General features: G+C 37.9%; 2 protein-coding genes across 7 annotated transcripts in view; both read left to right on the forward strand.

The window, feature by feature from the left end:
• Positions 1-611, forward strand: part of sei (potassium voltage-gated channel seizure) — a 72,052-nt gene extending 71,441 nt beyond the window's left edge. For both annotated transcript variants that reach the window (XM_073988629.1, XM_073988630.1), the window contains one exon: positions 141-611. In XM_073988629.1, coding sequence (XP_073844730.1) covers positions 141-151 — 11 coding nt within the window. In that variant the 3' untranslated portion in view covers positions 152-611. The remainder of the gene's footprint in view (positions 1-140) is intronic.
• Positions 612-14,838: 14,227 nt separating this feature from the next.
• Positions 14,839-18,222, forward strand: part of kcc (solute carrier family 12 member kcc) — a 108,022-nt gene continuing 104,638 nt past the window's right edge. For 3 of the 5 annotated variants that reach the window (XM_073957131.1, XM_073957138.1, XM_073957145.1), the window contains exon 1: positions 14,839-15,869. The gene's annotated coding sequence lies outside the window, so the exon portion shown is untranslated. The remainder of the gene's footprint in view (positions 15,870-18,222) is intronic. The other 2 variants (XM_073957124.1, XM_073957129.1) reach the window with 2 other exon arrangements.

Here is an 18,222-nt window from a genome sequence, read left to right on the forward strand (position 1 = left end):
GTTTCAGAAATAACAAAAAAAAAAACTGAAACATAACATAAAACTTCTAACTCAATACTAACTGTTCATAATTTATTAACTGCTCATTAATTATTAATAATTAACTAATAATTTAACATTTAAAATGTATTCTATTTTAGATTATTTTTAAGACAAGAAGACTTCAATTGTTGAAGTTCAATGCTATACATTTAAGATGGAATGTAATCGGCGAGACAATATAATCCCCTACCCCCACTGCAAATATGCAAATACGACATAAGTTTGCATTTTTATTACAAACATTTTTTTTATTTAAATTACGCTAACACAAAATTGATAATACCAACCAACACCAATGCAATTCTAAAACGAAAAGTTGAACCAAACCCAAAACAAGTTGCTGCTTAGAACGAAAAAAAGGACTTTTAAAGAAAATGCCAGGATGTCGTATCGTGTATTCCAGTGCTGGAGCTATAAATGTAAATGCTAGGCAGTTATTGCTATTAAAACAAAAGTTTAAAACTTCTACTTCTCGATAAGAAAAAAAAGAGTTGCTATACAAAATAAAGAAAGGAAAACGAATAAAAAGAGAGAAAAAACATTAACAAAGTAGTTAACAAATAAATAAATTCTTATGTTTTGTCTTTTGTTTAAGTTCACATGAAATTGCAATGAGTGCTCATTTTTAACACAAATGTTAACTTTTTTTTGTTAATAAACAAAATAAGACAAAAAATTATGTTGTTTTAATTTAATAGTTTAATATAACAAATTAACAATCTAAGACTATAGAACACAAAGGCGAAGTTTTTTGAATAAAAGTGAGGTTTACAACAAAGGGGGGTACACGAACAGTTCTAAATGACAGTTTTAATCGATTTCTAACTGTCCAACAATCAAAATGTGCGTGGATGACTGACAAACAAGAATTGCCATAAGGTTTATGACTTTTTTACAACCTCATATCTCCGTATCATATTTTGATGGGCTTTTACCTAAGATTAAATAAAATCTTAATTATAAGGTAATAATTATATAATTGTTCCACAAACATCCCAGGCGGGACAGGGGAGACTTCTCTCATATCAAAGAGTGCACCCCGATTCATATTAGCTCAATGATATGGGACCTACTGTTTATCGCCGAGTCCGAACGGCGTGTCTAAGACACCACTTGTAGAGAAGTTGTACAAGGCTGAAATACTCAGAAAATGTCGCCAACATTACTGAGGGGTATTTTGCCACCGTTGAAAAGTGTTTGATGTTGACTGGCCGGGGAATCGAACCCACGACCTTCAGCGTGCAAGGCGGGTGTGCATACCATTGCACCACGGTGGCACCTTATTTATAAGGTGATTATAAGGTAATTATAAGGTGATTCAATGAAAAAACCTTCCGTAAAAAACAATTTTAAAATTTGTATTTATCAGCACTTTGGAACATTTTTGAAGTCACTGTAAGCAGATATATAACTGAAAACAAGCTTTGGAGCCACGAGACATAACCAAAATGACATAATCTTTTGTTGCTAACTAATGTTCATTAAATATATATGTATAATTATATCATTAAATATATATAATTTTATTCCATATCATATCAAATAAAAGTAGTTTGTGCTTGAATTTTTCAATAATTAAATGGAATACAAGTTTTTTGTCATTAATAGCAAAAGTTCATTCATTTTGCAACAGGAAATCATTTTTGAGAAAAATGTCAAAAAGTCATAACCCTAAGGTACATATGACCAAAAATTGCATGACATACTTTTGAGTTTGCACAGTGTCTGCCACTAGCCCCAATCATTAACTTTTATTAAAATATGTGTGTATGTATGTCTAGCGAAATGTTTATGTACATTCCAGTCATAACTAATTATGTGTGGAATGACTTTTGTTTACTTCAGCTTTCTTTAGTTAGTGCCGATTTTTTTTTTTTTTTTGAAATTAGATAAAACAAGTGTTTTATAAATCATAAATAAATAACAATAACAGATATGAGAAAGAGGAACTAGTCGCGTTCAAGAATTTCATATACATCATACTTTGTTATAATCCCCATTGATGGTCGATAATATTTGAAATAAACACGCGATTTTTAAAGAAATTAGATAGAAATCGATACTGGTAGGAGGTATGATTATGGGGAAAATACCAGATATGACACGTGCTACGACCCAAGGTTTGGTTGGTCAGGACTGGATTTTTGAAGAAAGTGAATTATGTGTGGGTGACGTAGGGGATGGAAGATACCAAGGAACGGTCCTGACCGGTTTTAACATGGCAAAGCCCAGGATTTATCTTGGTCCCTCTTTCATCTCAAGTGGACACTGATCTCCCCGTGGTGTCACCTGGGGAACTGCCTTTAACACCCGTTAAAGGTAGTGAGCTAACATGTGCCGCGCGTTCACCCATAAGAACGTTAAAAACTTGGGTTTGGGCGTCGGGTTAGTAACCCTCCCCTAGAAAAAACAGCCTACTATGAAAAAACGAAAGAAAAGAAAAACAAACCCCTCTAAAGTTGACGAACCCCGCAAACGTTTTAAGGACCATGATCTGCGAATCTGCACCTGGAATGTTCGCACTCTTTATAGAGAAGGTGCAGTCTTCGCATTGGCAGACGTACTTGAAAAGTACAAGGCCGATATTACTGCCATACAGGAAATACGATGGATTGGGAAAGGCGTCACAACAACACCTAAAGGTGACGCACTGTATTATAGCTGCCATGACGTAAAGCATGAGTTTGGTTGCGGATTCGTAGTTAGTCGGAGACTAAAACATCTGGTATCCAGCTTCACCCCAGTGAATGAAAGACTTGCTGCAATTCGAATAAAAGCTAAATTCTTCAACATCAGCTTTATTTGCGCTCATGCTCCCACTGAAGAAAAGGACGAACAGACCAAAGATATATTTTACGAGCGCTTAGAAGAAACATATGACCGTTTCCCTGCCCATGACATTAAAATCATTCTAGGCGATTTTAATGCCAAAATTGGAAAGGAGAATATCTTTGGCCCAACAGTCGGGAAATTCAGTCTCCACAGTGAAACATCTGACAATGGTATGAGGCTGATAGACTTTGCAGCTGCAAAAAACATGGTAGTTAGCAGTACCAGATTTAATCATCTCGATATTCATAAGGGCACCTGGCTGTCTCCAGATCAGAAAACAAGAAACCAAATTGATCATGTTGTGATAGATCGAAGACATTCATCGAGCGTGTTGGATGTACGATCGTTCCGAGGCGCAAACATTGATTCGGATCACTACCTTGTTGCAGCAAAGGTACGCACCCGCTTAAACGTAGCAAACAAAGTACGAACAGACACAACACGAAAGTTAGACATCGGTAAGCTGCAATCACAACAGATTGCCACAGCATATTCCACTCAACTAGCCCAATTGCTTAACGCGAGCACTCCTTGTCCCGATAACATAACAGCACAATGGCAAAATATTGCCCACTCCATGCAAACAGCCGCAAAATCCATACTTGGATTCCAGAGACCTCCACAAAGGAATTCATGGTATGACCAGGAGTGCCGTGCTGCTACCGAAGATAAAAATGCGGCATATAGAGCTACTTTACAATCAATAGCAACATCAAACAGATGGCTTTGGTACAGGCACATCCTCCTGTAGAGACCAGCAAGGTAATCTGGTAACAGATACAGATAGCGTGCTCAGGATATGGAAGGAATATTTCTCCAATCTGCTGGTATCCAATAGTGGCGAAGACGATGATACCGCAGATCCAATCCCAGAAGATGGTATAGAATGTATACCACCCGGCCAAGATGAGGTAAAAACAGCAATCAACCGGCTGAAGAATAATAAAGCAGCAGGAGCCGATGGCTTACCAGCCGAGCTGTTTAAAACCGGAGGCGACGCGCTGATAAGGTGTATGCATCAGCTAGTTAACACCTTCTGGCAGGAAGAACGCGTACCCGACGATTGGAACCTGAGCATCCTATGTCCCGTCCACAAAAAAGGAGATAAGACTGTATGTTCCAACTATAGGGGCATAAGTCTACTCCCTATTGCCTATAAGATAGTGTCAGGGATACTGTGCGAACGAATAAAGCCTATGGTCAACGAGATAATTGGACCATACCAATGTGGCTTTAGACCTGGCAAGTCCACCATTGACCAGATATTTACCCTGCGGCAAATCCTAGAGAAGACCCAAGAGATGCAGATCGACACATTTCACCTTTTTGTCGATTATAAAGCAGCATTCGACAGTCCCCTCCGATCAAAGGTATTCCATGCAATGTCTGAATTTGGTATTCCCGCAAAGCTCATCCGGCTTTGTAAGATAACTCTAACTGATACTAGGTCCTCAGTTAAAATTGGAAAGAACCTCTCCGAAGAATTTTGTACCAAAAGAGGTTTCAGACAAGGAGACAGCCTTTCGTGTGACCTATTCAACATTTTGCTGGAAAAGGTAATACGAGATGCAAATGTCAAAAGAAATGGCACAATTTACACCAATAGCCACATGTTACTTGCATATGCTGATGACATAGACATCATGGGACGATCAGTAAAGGAAGTAACTGATACCTTTAGGAAGGTCGAAGCAGAATCTGCGAAAGTGGGTCTGGCGGTAAACGGCGAAAAGACCAAATTGATGGTGTCGACGCGCAAAGCGTCCATAGAGCTCGGACCAACCGTAGAAGTTGGTACCTACAATTTTGAGGTAGTTAAAGACTTCGTCTACCTCGGCACTGCCATAAACACAACAAACAACATCAGTTGTGAAATAAGAAGAAGAATTGTATTGGCCAACAGATGCTACTATGGATTAAGTAAGCAATTTAAAAACAAAGCCACATCTCGTCAAACAAAAATATCACTATAAAAACGCTGATACTACCCGTGCTAATGTATGGCTCCGAAGCATGGGTACTTGTGCAAGCATATAAGGAAGTGCTTGGTGTGTTTGAGAGGAAAATTCTTCGAAAGATCTACGGGCCGATTTGCATTGACGGTGAATATCGACGTCGTATGAACCACGATCTATATCAGCTATACAAAGACATGAATATAGTTAAACGTATCGAGATGCAACGATTGCGTTGGCTAGGCCATATCATGAGAATGAGCGATGATGAACCCGCTAAAAAGGCGTATGAATACATGCCACATGGCGGTGCACGCAGAATCGGCAGGCCTAAGCTTCGATGGAGCACACAAGTGGATGAAGAAATGGAAAGGCGCGGTATTCCAAAAAGTCAAGCGAAAAACAGAGAGGAATGGAGATCTTTTCTTAGTTCGGTCTATGGAACAAATGTTCTGTAATGGGCCAACTAAGTAAGTAAGAATTATGTGTCCCTAACAATATTCCCTAAATATTTTAGTTCATTTACCATTATGGAACCCGATGAAGAAGTCAATAAAGATAAATTTTATGCCGAATTGGATGCAGCAATTAACTCTGTCCCCTCTGGCGATATAAAAATTGGGTTGGGTGACCTAAATGCTAATGTAGGTTCGAACAACCATAACCTACGCTCTATCATGGGTCAACATGGTCTGGGAACCGATAGAAATAAATAATGGAGAACGTTTAATAGATTTCTGCACACGTCACAGCGTATTTAATGGTGGTACCAGCTTCCCGCACAAAGACATACACAAGTACACATGGGTCTCTCCCGATGGCCGATACAAAAATCAAATAGATCACATACTGATTAGCAAGCTGTTTGTTGGCTCCCTTATTGATGTAAAGACGCGAAGAGGTGCAGATATTGACAGCGACCACAATCTACTGGTTGGCACCTTCCGCCTCCGTCCAGCAGCCACAGGCAAAAACTCTCTACAGCAATGTCTTAGACACAGCGGATTGCCAACTCATGATTGGGACAGCATTTCGTCTTCCTGTAAGGATACCGCCGAGATTACACTTGGTCGACGTCAAAATAATCGTCCCCCTTGGATAAGCGATAATTCCTGGAGAGAAATCGCACGGAGAAAACATTTGAAAAAGAAATTACATCAGACAAAAAGTTCACACTCCAAAAGGATAATTAAAGAAAAATACCGTTCAACAGCAAATGCGGTAAAACACCTAATGAACGTGGACAGAGAAAACTACTATAATTCTATAGCTGACGAAGCTGAAAGAGCAGCTAACACAGGAAATCTGAAAGGGGTATATACAGCCGTTAAAAAACTGTCAGGAACACATCTGAGAAACACACCATCCATAATGGATAAAAACGGAAATGATATTTGCTCTATAAGCGACCAACTTGCTAGATGGAAAGAGTATTTCTCGGATTCGACCGGAATACAAAATAATGCTCATACCTACACGCTACCAATCTCACGACGTAACCCTCGTAGAGAAATATCAACATCAGCGCCCGATGGAAGAAGTTTCAAAAGTGCTAAAGAGCTTATAAAACGATAAAGCCCCCGGACGAGCATCAGGCGGAGCTTCTTAAATACGGTGAACCTGCTGTCGTAAACCACATAACCCAAATTGTGCAAAATGCATGGAGAACGGGCGAAATACCGAAATCTTGGAAAGATGGTGTAATTGTAACGATTCCCGAAAAAGATGACCTGAAAAATTGTAAAAACTGGCGAGGTATAACTCTGCAAAACACCATATCAAAAGTCATGGCCCAAATACTTCTAAATAGGCTTTCCCCTGTGGTGGATACATTTTTGCGTAAAGAGCAGGCGGGTTTCAGGAGAGGACGATCATGCTCAGGTCACATAAATACACTCCGTATCATCATTGAACAGTCGTTGGAATATAACTGCCAATTGTATCTTCCATTTATGGATTTTCAACGTGCATTCGACACTGTGTCGAAACCAGCACTGTGGACCGCTCTAGCCGTAAAAGGTATCCCCGAAAAAATTATGCAACTCATCAAGGAAATGTACCGCGATTCTGAAATAGTAGTCAACTTCAATGGTCACCTTAGCGATCCTTTTGAAACTAGCACCGGAGTTAAACAAGGCTGTGTGCTCTCGCCTACACTCTTCCTGATTCTTCTAGACACCGTTTTGGAAAAAAACAAATCGCGATGCACCACGAGGTATACAATGGACCATAAACGAGCATTTACACGACATCAATTATGCTGATGATATCGACACCTCCAAATAATAGTATGCTAAGTCTAAAAAGTGAGTTTTGCAGGAGAATCTCTCAAAGTGTGGAAATTTTTTTGAACTTCAGTACTATGCTAAGTCAATATTTGTTTATAACTTCTATTCGGATTGACCGATCATTACCAAAATTTGACAGAATTTAAGTTAAGGGACGTTTGACACCTCCAAATAATAGTTTGCTAATTCTGAACAGTGAGTTTTGCAGGACAAGCTCTTAAATTTGGAAATTTCTTTGACCTTCAGTACTATGCTAAGTAAATATTTGTTTATAACATCTGTTCGGATTGTCCGATTATTACCAAAATTTGACAGAATTTAAGTTAAAGGACGTTATATATAAAAATGTAAAGAACTTGAAAACATGCTAAGTCGATTTAGAATACTATTGTTTGGAGGCGTCGATATATGTCTGATTGCACAAAACTTCCGCGACATAGAACTGAAACTGCAAAAATTTGTAGAAAACGCTAGTGCAGTAAGCCTCAGACTCAATATTAAAAATACCAAACTTATGAGGATAAATACTTCAACTTAGGCAACTTTAAATATCGAAGGAGAACAAATTGAAGAAGTCGATAAATTCTGTTACCTTGGAAGTATGCTATCAAAAAACGGAGGTTCAGAAGAAGACATACAAATGCGAATAAACAAAGCCCGTGCTGCATTTTTGTCTCTTCATAAAGTTTGGAGATCAAGTCGCATAACTCGAAGAACAAAGGTGCGAATATTCAACGCTAACATTATGTCAGTCTTGCTGCACGGATGCACCACCTGGGGAACTACCCAAACACAATTGCAGAAGCTACAAACATTTGTCAACCGCTGTTTGAAACAAGTGTTACACATTTTCTGGCCAAACTGGGTGACAAATGAACAACTACTAATGTTAGCCAATGCCAATACTATTAAGTCACAAATACTGCGCAGAAGATGGTCGTGGGTTGGTCATATACTTAGAAGGTCATCAGATGATATTGCCAAAATGGCTTTGGATTGGAATCCTCAAGGACACAGAAGACCTGGCCGCCCAAAAACAACTTGGCAAAGAAATATCAGGAGAGAATGTCAGCAAATAAACAAATCCTGGAATGAAGTAAAGTTATTAGCCAGAAACCGAAGCTCATGGAGAGAAATGATTGACGCCCTATGTTCCTAAAGTGAACCATTTATTTTTTTTATACAAGTGAAATTATTGTATTGTCTTATAATTTACTTCTTGCTTAAAAAAAATGAATAAAGGAAAAAAAAATATGGTATGGTGAGATTTGATATTTGCGAAACGTTCCGTCGCTTACCTTGTCTTGCACATGCTTTTATATTACAGTACAAATGGACTTGGAGACCCGCGTGACATGTAAGGATAACTGTTAGTATACTCATTTTGCCTTACCTAGTAATAATAGGTTTTTAATTTTTTATCCTCTTTTGGGTCCTCTGGCGTAAGTATTTTTGAATGTTTAAGCTTGATATTTCATGAATATCGTCAAAGGGGAAGTTGCACCCCTACGTTAAACTCACAATTTTTCCTTTGGCGTAGCGGCAATAAAATCGGCGTTAGCGATTATACCATTTCATTTAACCTTTTTCCAGGTGGGACCTATCGTTGTGTAGTGGTAAGCACGTCCGCCTTGCACTCAGAAGTTCTGCGGTTCCATCCCCGACCAGAACATCAACGTTTTCGTCGGTGACAAAACCTCTCTCACTGTAATTTTAGCTAACATTGCCAGCGTAGTTGTACATGGCTGAAAACTGCTATACAAGTGGTATCGTAAAACACATCCGGCGATAAAAAGTAGGTCATATATCAATGGGCCAATATGAATCGGTTTTGGTACTATACTGTTCGGAGAGGTTCTTTCCTATTTTAACTGAATGCCGGGTATCAGTAAATATTATATTGAGAAGCCGAATAAGCTTTTCGAAAATACCAAATTCAGACATGGCTTAGAGAACCTTTGGGCTGTATACGGCTGTTTTAAAAGCGACAAAAATATGAGAAGTGTTGATCTGGATCTCTTGTGTCTTTTTCAGGATTTATAAGGTAAATATCTGGCAAATGGTAATAGGGAACACAGTTAGGGTTCGATTATGGATAGCAACCCAACTCCAGTTGCGTTGCCCACAGCAAATTTAGTTACATAATTTTCAATTTCCGCGTTAGAATTTATACTTTTTTACAATTAAATTAATAGCTGAAGGTTCAAAACACTGATATTGATTGAATTTGCCAAACATTTCGTATTTGTACTGATTGTAATTGCATGATTTTCTCTTCTGGCAACGCAACTACAGTTGAGTTGCTATCCATAATCGACCCCTTATGCTCTATAATTTCGCAAGGGACATGGGATGACAACGTTCCAATTATCGGCTACACGTGCTAATTAGCCGAACATAAACCTTATCACCGTGTCGCCTCCAGTCTTGAACAGCCATTGGCTGCTGTTGCCTTATTATTCTTCACCCGGTTTATTGCTGTCTTTACCTCATCTTGTCTGAGCGGTACAATCTCAATATCATCTTCTGAGAGGGGTGAGATCTGTTGAGATCTGTGGTATCTTCGTCGTCTTCGTTATTGGACACGAATAGTTTTGAAATATGTTCTTTCAACAACCTGAGCACAATATCTATTACCAGATTAGCCTGCTCGTCTCTAGAGGTATAATTTTCGGAATTCGTTGTGGCTCCTGTAGATCTCAATTTTTCCCCCTCTCGTTTTTTCATTTTCCTCTGCGGAAAAGACGTTTCTCTCACCTTTCTCCCGATGCCTTTCTTTTGGCGCTCGTTGCTACTGATTGAAAAGTATAGGACTATTCTGTGGCATTCTTCTCTTCGGTAGCAACACGACACTCCTGGTCATACCATATGTCCCTTGGTGGAGGCATCTGGTATCCAGGTATGGAAGTTGAGCCCGTTTGCATGGAGTGGAAAATTCTTGACAAATGTACTGATAAGTTATCGGAACGAGGATTGCTTTCGTTAAGATCTTGGGCCAGTTTAGTGGAATAGGCTTTCGGTATCTGTTGTGATTGAAGCTTGCCGATGACCAACTTCCTTGTTGTGTTTGTTCGTACTTTTTTAATCGGGTACGTACCTTTTCTGTAACAAGGTGGTGATTTGATTTGCTAAGTTTGATCGGGTACGTATATTTCCTGTTCTTCGGAACAATTGTACAATTGTAATGTCGTGGACAGGAACGCCGGTTATATGTTTTTAAGCGCTTTCAAAAAATAGCTTTAGTCTGCTCGTCCTTGTCTTTGGTTGGACATGAACTGAATTGTAGCAATTATTTCATCCACCGGAGTGAAGTGAGAGGCCAGATGTTTAAACCTTAGACTAACTACAATACGCGGATGGTAAAAAGTTTTAATGTTTCAGTGTCTCCCTTTGCTGAATTTTGTACTGGCGCCATCAATACCTATATTTAGATTAAAAGGTAATTATAATCAGCATTCCATGAGTGAATAGAAAAAAATGGCATTTCTTTCTTTTTGGCAATTGTGAGGAATTTTGAAACAAATGCCAGAGACCATTTAAAAATATTGCAAAAATCACCGTGGGCGGTAGCCAAACAATGCATTGCAATGTGCCTGCATTCTGCATTTAGTCTTTTTGATCTTTTTTTAATTCCATGCTTCTAGATAACCATGAAGTGCAGAATGATATCAGTCTTTCAATAAAATAAATAAATACATTTATAAACTATTCATAAATATGTATGGCATGAGCGCGAGCGTCATTTATTTCAAGATAACAATACCAACAACAAATTACAAAAATGCTGAATAAACATTTGTTGTTTTTGTTTGCTTTGTCTAAATTGATATGAACGATGAACACAAAAAATAATAGAAACAGAGATTTTATAGGGGGTTTCCCCCAATATCCCATTCACAGCAACATTATAATGCCGACCTATTTCTTTATCATATCAGATGTAACTTCATATAAAGGTTATATGTACCATATTAAGATATGTATCTTTCAGTTCTTCCTTATTGTCTCTTTACATATCATGGAAAGATACAATTAGCCGTGGTGTAAGGACCCTAACACATAAAGATCCTAGGAAATTTGCAATGAGAAAATGGCTCGTGTTGCTCCCAAGTTATACCTATGACTGGGATTTTTTTTCATACCCATTTATGTCACCCACAGTACTAACAATTACCTCTCTCACTCTCCCAATTTCTCTCGTCAAGCGGAAAAACACAAACATATGATATGAAAGAAATTCCAATTCCTCCCATCTAAAAGAACCACATCCGTAACATATGATTTCCTTCCGAAGAGGCAAACAAAACAAACAGAAAAGGAAAACAAAAGATGAAATAGAAAACACAGAGAATACCGCCACAAAACAAAAGATAAACAAAATACCCCTATTTTTTGCATTTTGCTTTGTTTGTTCTTTTCTGCTGCTTCGATTCCTTGTTTTGTTTATTTTTTGCTGTTGCTCTGCGTGGATACAAAATACACAATAAACATTGGGTGGCGATGTTTGAGAATGTGTGTGTATGAGCTACACCGATACAAATGATAAAATAAAACACATTCATTCATACAAAGGAAAAAAATGTATAAACGCATATCAGCTGTATTCAACAGCTAAAATGCAAACTAACTTAACGATATTTAATAATATAATCACTGATTACACTGTGACACAAAATGGAACTCAAAGTCTGGGGGGTGGGAAATTTCTTTTGGAGATGAAAGCCCTTGATGAGTATACTAAGAACCCAAAAGGAAATTTTCGCCATAGGTCAAGTTTCTGAGATATCGTGCGATGAAGTTTTTAATTTTTTCCCTATAGTACTTGGAAAAATAGCTCCATATCTCTGTTTGGCGTTGTTGTAGCTTCGTTTTGAGATGTAACCGATTAAACTTACATATATGTATACCATTAAAAAGCTTATAGAGTTGTCAATCAAATTAAATTAATTCGCTTATGAAAAATTTGCTAGTTGCAGTTCTAGAACAAAAAACCCGTTTTCATAAACCGTTTTTAAGAAAAAATATCAGTACGCGCAAATATGGAGATCAAAGGCTGGGGGTGAAAAATTCTTTTTGGCTATGAATGTCGATGAAGATAATATGATGAACCCGGAAGGACAGTTTTGCCATAGGTCAAACTTCTGAGTTATAGCGAAATGAATTCTTTCTTGAAAAACTATACATACCTACATGACAAAAACTCTAACGGAATTTGATCACGCCATAACTCAGAAGTTTGACCTATGGCAAAACTGTCCTTCCCGGTTCATCATATTATCATCATCTACATTCATCGCCAAGAATTTTTCACCCCCAGCCTTTGATCTCCATATTTGCGCGTACTGATATTTTTCCTTAAAAATGGTTTAAGAAAACGGGGTTTTATACCCTCTGCATTTATGCTAACAAGGGTATATACACTTTCATAGGGCAAAATGTGCCTCATCGAAATAATGTTTTTAGACCCCAAGTATGTTTGGACGAAATGTGTTTCAGACAATTTGGAGTCGATTGAGCAATGTCCGTCCGTCTGTCTGGAGCGCACGATAACTCTCGAACGGATGAACGGATGAATTTTGCCCAAACTTAGTTTAAGTTCGAAGATGGGCTATATCGGTCCACTCCTTCCGGTACCTTCCCCACAAAAATTCGAAAATGTTCGGAAAATTTGTGGGCACGATAACTCTTGAAGGGAGTAACCGATTTGGTCCATGCTTTGCTCATCGTAAAATGTGTACCAGTCTTAGATAATGTTTCAATATAGACTCAATCGGCCCACTCTTTCGGGTACCTCCCACACAAAATTTCGGAAAAGTTCAGTTTAGGGCTATCTATCGAATCGCTCTGATTTTTGTACTTGTATTCACTGCCCTCCATATGACGGTACAAGTTTCATTAGGGGCAAGTCAATACTTCCTGAGAAAATAGCCTGAAAGTTTCACAAAACCCAAACATGGTTTCAGTTTGAAGATAAACCATATCGGTCCACTCCTTCAGGTACCTCCCCCACAAAAGTTCAAAAATGTTCGCAAAAATTGTTCGTGCGGTAACTCTTGAAGGGGGTGGCCGAATTGGTCCATACCTTACACATCCTAATATATCTACCAGATATAGATCAGGTTCAAATATGGACTATATTTGTCTACTCTATCCGGTACCTCCCACACAAAATTTCGGAAAAGTTCACTTTAAGACCTGATATCGAATGACTTTGATTTTTGTTGAAGCAACTTTCATTCGCTGCCTCAATTACAATGGTAAAATGTTGTTCAGGGGCATAGGGGGACCCCCTATGACAGCATTTGTAATGACTGGAGATCCACTTCCATAATGGTCAATGTCAATCCATTCATTAAGTATCTCCTCCGCAAAACTTTTGATCTTTAATCCTAATCAACATTTTTGTCGGTTCAAACGCCCAAAATTATTAAAACCCCCTAAATACATACGTCTTTTGGGAAAAAATTGTTTCAATATACACAGGCTGAGGGTATATCTCTGTCAACAAAACTGACTGATACTTTTTTACTTGTTTTTTTCTGAAGAATATATTTTTTCTTCAAAAAATAGATATCCCTAATATACATCGAACATAGAAATAAATATATAAAATGTCGTATGGAATTTGACATTAACATTACAGCCCAGTTCAGTCAGCTGGATATTGCTGTTACCTTTTCTTGTTCTACCATGAATGCAAGTATTAATAAGGTCTCCTACGAATATTTCGATGTAGCACATCAACATCATGATAAAGTTAATTATATCCTCCATCTTATGGTAGAGGGTATAGAAACTGCAATGTGAAACTGCCATATGTTAACTTTTAACATCTTTGATTGGCTGACTTCCGAAACGTCATGAAACTAGTAGAACCCCTAGTCTCATGCACGAATACAAAGCAACTGACGTGTCGCAAGTCAGCCATTGTATAATATTGCTAAAACTTCAAGGGCGTTCTCCATGGACCAAAACAAATGACAGTCAGAAGAAGCCAGATCTGGGATATAATGTGGGGAGAACAAAATTTCACACCCATTGTTTTCGGAATACTTTTTGACCGGTCCTCCAAAATCAAAACCATTCCGAAAACCACTTTCAGCATTGGAAATTATGGCTTCGAGTGAAATTCTGCTAATTTTTCGTCGATTGCTCTGTTCAGGAATATCTGATCCAACTTTACCACCTCAAAAGACAAAATTCCAATCTAACCTCAACAAATACCAAAAATTACTAAGATCGCGAAGGGGTAGTTTACACTATATGTAAATGTCATATGACACGAAATAAAAACATTCCATATCTACCCACGCAGGCAATGAGGAGACGTAATTTTATTACATTTTTGCTGGTGTCGACGCACAAAGTAAATGGCGTAAGGAAAATCCCCAATATTGCACATATTAGCGACTATATAATGATGGAAAATTTCATGTCATATGACATTTACATATAGTGTAAACTTCCCCTAAGTAAGTACAAAATCTGCACCATATTGTTTCAGTAAGGGTAATCACATTCGCACAGAACATACATACATACGTTATTTCCATATGATTTTTGCTGCGGACATTTTCTGTATGCCTAGGTAGTTCATTTTTTTCAAATTTTCGGTTGTTGGGTGGTTTTGAATTTCATCTAAGGTTGTGTTTGGGGTTGTATGAAAAACGCACATCCATACGTACATTAATATACAGGCACGGCATATTCGACACATACACACACTGTCTCAAATTGCGCACAATACGAAATGTGAAACAAAACAGAGGAACAACAGAACTTAGAATTCTTTGGGTGCCGCTCCGCGCGTAACAAATGTTGCTACTCTGTTGACTGCTGTGCGGCAAATCGCACTTCAGTGTCTGTTGTTCTGTTCTTTTGTTAAGATTCGTATGTTTGCAACTCGAAAAAGCCAGGCGGCACAACATTTCATTTCGTGTTTTGGTCAACACAACCAACAACAAATTGTAACATCAACAATAATAATAATAGTAGTGTTCTGAGAAGCGAACGAACCGACAAGCGTTCGAACTTGATTAATTTTAATGAATGAAATGGTCTCGATACAGATACAATTCAATTGATGAAAAGTGAAGTGAAGTACAAAGTGACGTGACTTGAAGATAGTAAATAAACGTCGTCGTTATTCCCTCATAGCGTCAATAGCCAGGCAGTCAGGCATACGGCCAGACAGACACTGGCATCCCATAAAGTAAAAACAAGACGTCCGTCCGCGTCCATCGATGCCTTCCCAATTCCAAGCAACCAAATGTCAAGCAAACCATAAATAACTAAAAAGCATCAAAGTCATCATCTTCATCATCAACAATAACAACTACAACAACAACAATCAGCTGCCGCATCAAACGCGCAAACTTATTAAGCCTAACCAATTCAACGCAACTCAATTCAAAGCCCCAACTCAAAAACCGAAAACAGAAAAAATATGATCTTGTCTTTCATTTGTGAATTTAATTTGAAAATTCCGAAATAATTAAAGAACATCAGAACGCAACTTAGTACCTAAATGCCGAATCAATTCGAGAGATAAAAAAATTTGAAATAAAACAAATTAAAAATGTTCAGTATTGAATAAAAATGTATGTAAACATACAAACACACATAATTAAATGTGCTTTTAATGAGAACGAAGCCAATAAAAAGAATTATTTCTAACAAGATCCCCAACAACAACAACATCATCAGCAATAGCAGCAACAAGAAAAAGTTTATGTGTTTCGATTAATTAATGGTAATAATTTATTATTAATAATAAACTACAAATGTACAGTTGTGTGACAAAAGATGATATTGATGAGATGAATTATTGAATGGCCAACGAAGATGAAATGACGAATGGATGTTCTTTGTGTGTGGGAAATCGAATTCTTCAGTAGATGGATGAATGAGATCAGTATTTGGAAAAATTTGCAATACATAAATCTAGTATAAGTTTGTATGTAAGCAAGTACATACATATCTATGTATTTCATTACTAAATTACCAAATTTAGCAAACTTAGCGGATTCAAATTATCACATCCATTGTTTATAAATACAAATAAATCCTTATAAAGAAGATTAACGAGAAAAAGCTCTAATATAAACATAGCATCAGTCGTAACCACCAACAAAGAATTTCCTACAATGGGTATGTTTTTGGGTTTTGTTATGAATGATTCAGTGGTATGACTTTCTAATGGTGAAAACTAGCAGTGGAAATATGTGCAGGCTTTTATAAAACCCCAGCAGAAATCACTTTCTAAATGATTTCATTGAAGGACTGTAAAGTAAAAAATAACTCGGAATCGTACCTATCGATTTTATATCAATATTCAGTATGAGTGATTGGCGATAATTAGCCACTAGTGATCTGAACCAATCGGATGTACAAATCAAAGTTTTAGCACTGAAATATGTCAAATCATAGTATTTTAATTAAAATGAATATCTTAGAGAACGGCATTCATTATACCCTCTACCATAATATGGAGGGTATAATTAAAATTGTCAATCGGTTTGTAACACATCGAAATATTCCTCGCAGACCCTATAAAGTATATACGTTCTTGATCAGAATAAAATACTAAGTCGATATAACCATGTCCGCCTGTCTCTCTGTTGAAATCAAGATACAATTCAGAATTTGTATACCCTCAGCATTTATGCTAATGAGGGTATATACACTTTCATACGGACAAAATGTGCCTCATCGAAATAATGGTTTTAGACCCCAAGAATGTTTGGACGAAATGTGTTTCAGACAATTTGGAGTCGATTTAGCAATGTCTGTCCGTCTGTCTGGCTGGTGCGCACGATAACTCTCGAACGGCTGAACCGATTTGGTCCATAATTTGGCTTTCGAAATATTTTGTCCAAACTAAGTTTAAGTTCGGTCCACTCCTTCCGGTACCTCCCCCACAAAAATTCGGAAATGTTCGGAAAATTTGTGCGCACTATAACTCTTGAAGGAAGTAACCGATTTCGTCCATACTTTGCACATCGTGAAATTTCCACCAAACTTATATGAGGTTCCAATGTGGGTTCAATCGGTACACTCCTTCGGGTACCCCGCATACAAAATTTCGGAAAAGTTCAGTTTAGCACCTTCTCTCGAATCGCTTTGATTTGTTGTATCAACTTGTATTCACTGCCCCTCATACGACGGTATAAGCTTTATCAGGGGCAATTCCATACTTCCTAAAAAATAGCCTGAAAGGTAGAAGAAACCCCTATGACAGCGTGTGTTGTGGTTGGAGCGCAAGATATCTCTCGAACGGATCTGCCGATTCAATCCAAAATTTGGCCATCGTAAAATGTTGTCCAAACATAGTTTAAATTCGAAGATAAGCAATAGCAGTCCACTCCTTCAGGTATCTCCCCCACAAAAGTTCAAAAATGTTCGGACAAATTGTACACACGATAACTCTTGAAGGGAGTGACCGATTTGGTCCATACTTTACACATCCTAATATATCTACCATATGTATATCAGGTTTGAATATGGACTATATTTATCCACTCCTTCGGGTACCTCACACACAAAATTTCGGATAAGTTCACTTTAAGACCTGCTCTCAAATCACTTTAATTTTTGTTGAAACGATTTGCGTTCGCTGCCTCCATTACGACGGTAAAAGTTTTTTCAGTGGCAAGTCCATACTTCTTGGGAAAACAGCCCGAAAGGTGTAAAAAACCAGTATGTCACCATATGTGGCGGTCGGAGAGCACGAACTCGAACTGTTCAACCGATTTGGTCAAACTGTTGAAATGGCCCATATCGGTCCTGCCTAAGGGTACCTCCCCCACAAAAGTTCAACATGTGTGTCTTAGTGCAGTTAATTCGTAATCCACATTTTTGTCGGCAAGTACAAATGTCCAAAAAGGGCCACGAAATTCTGAAGAGACCTTAAATACATTCGATCTGTCCGTAGGTGAAAGTTTCACTTCACAAAGCCGACTGACAGTTTTTTACTTGTTCATATGCAAAAATCTTCGATCATTCAGCTCAAATCCAACGATAAATTAATAGAAAATAACAATAATACCTTTGGTACAAGAGAGATATGACGGATATTCCGTATCCTCTAGAAAAAAATGTTTGTA

Source organism: Musca autumnalis, unplaced genomic scaffold (assembly GCF_047663935.1).
Source record: "Musca autumnalis isolate F117 unplaced genomic scaffold, ASM4766393v1 scaffold_5, whole genome shotgun sequence".
Classification (NCBI taxonomy): Eukaryota; Metazoa; Arthropoda; class Insecta; order Diptera; family Muscidae; genus Musca; species Musca autumnalis.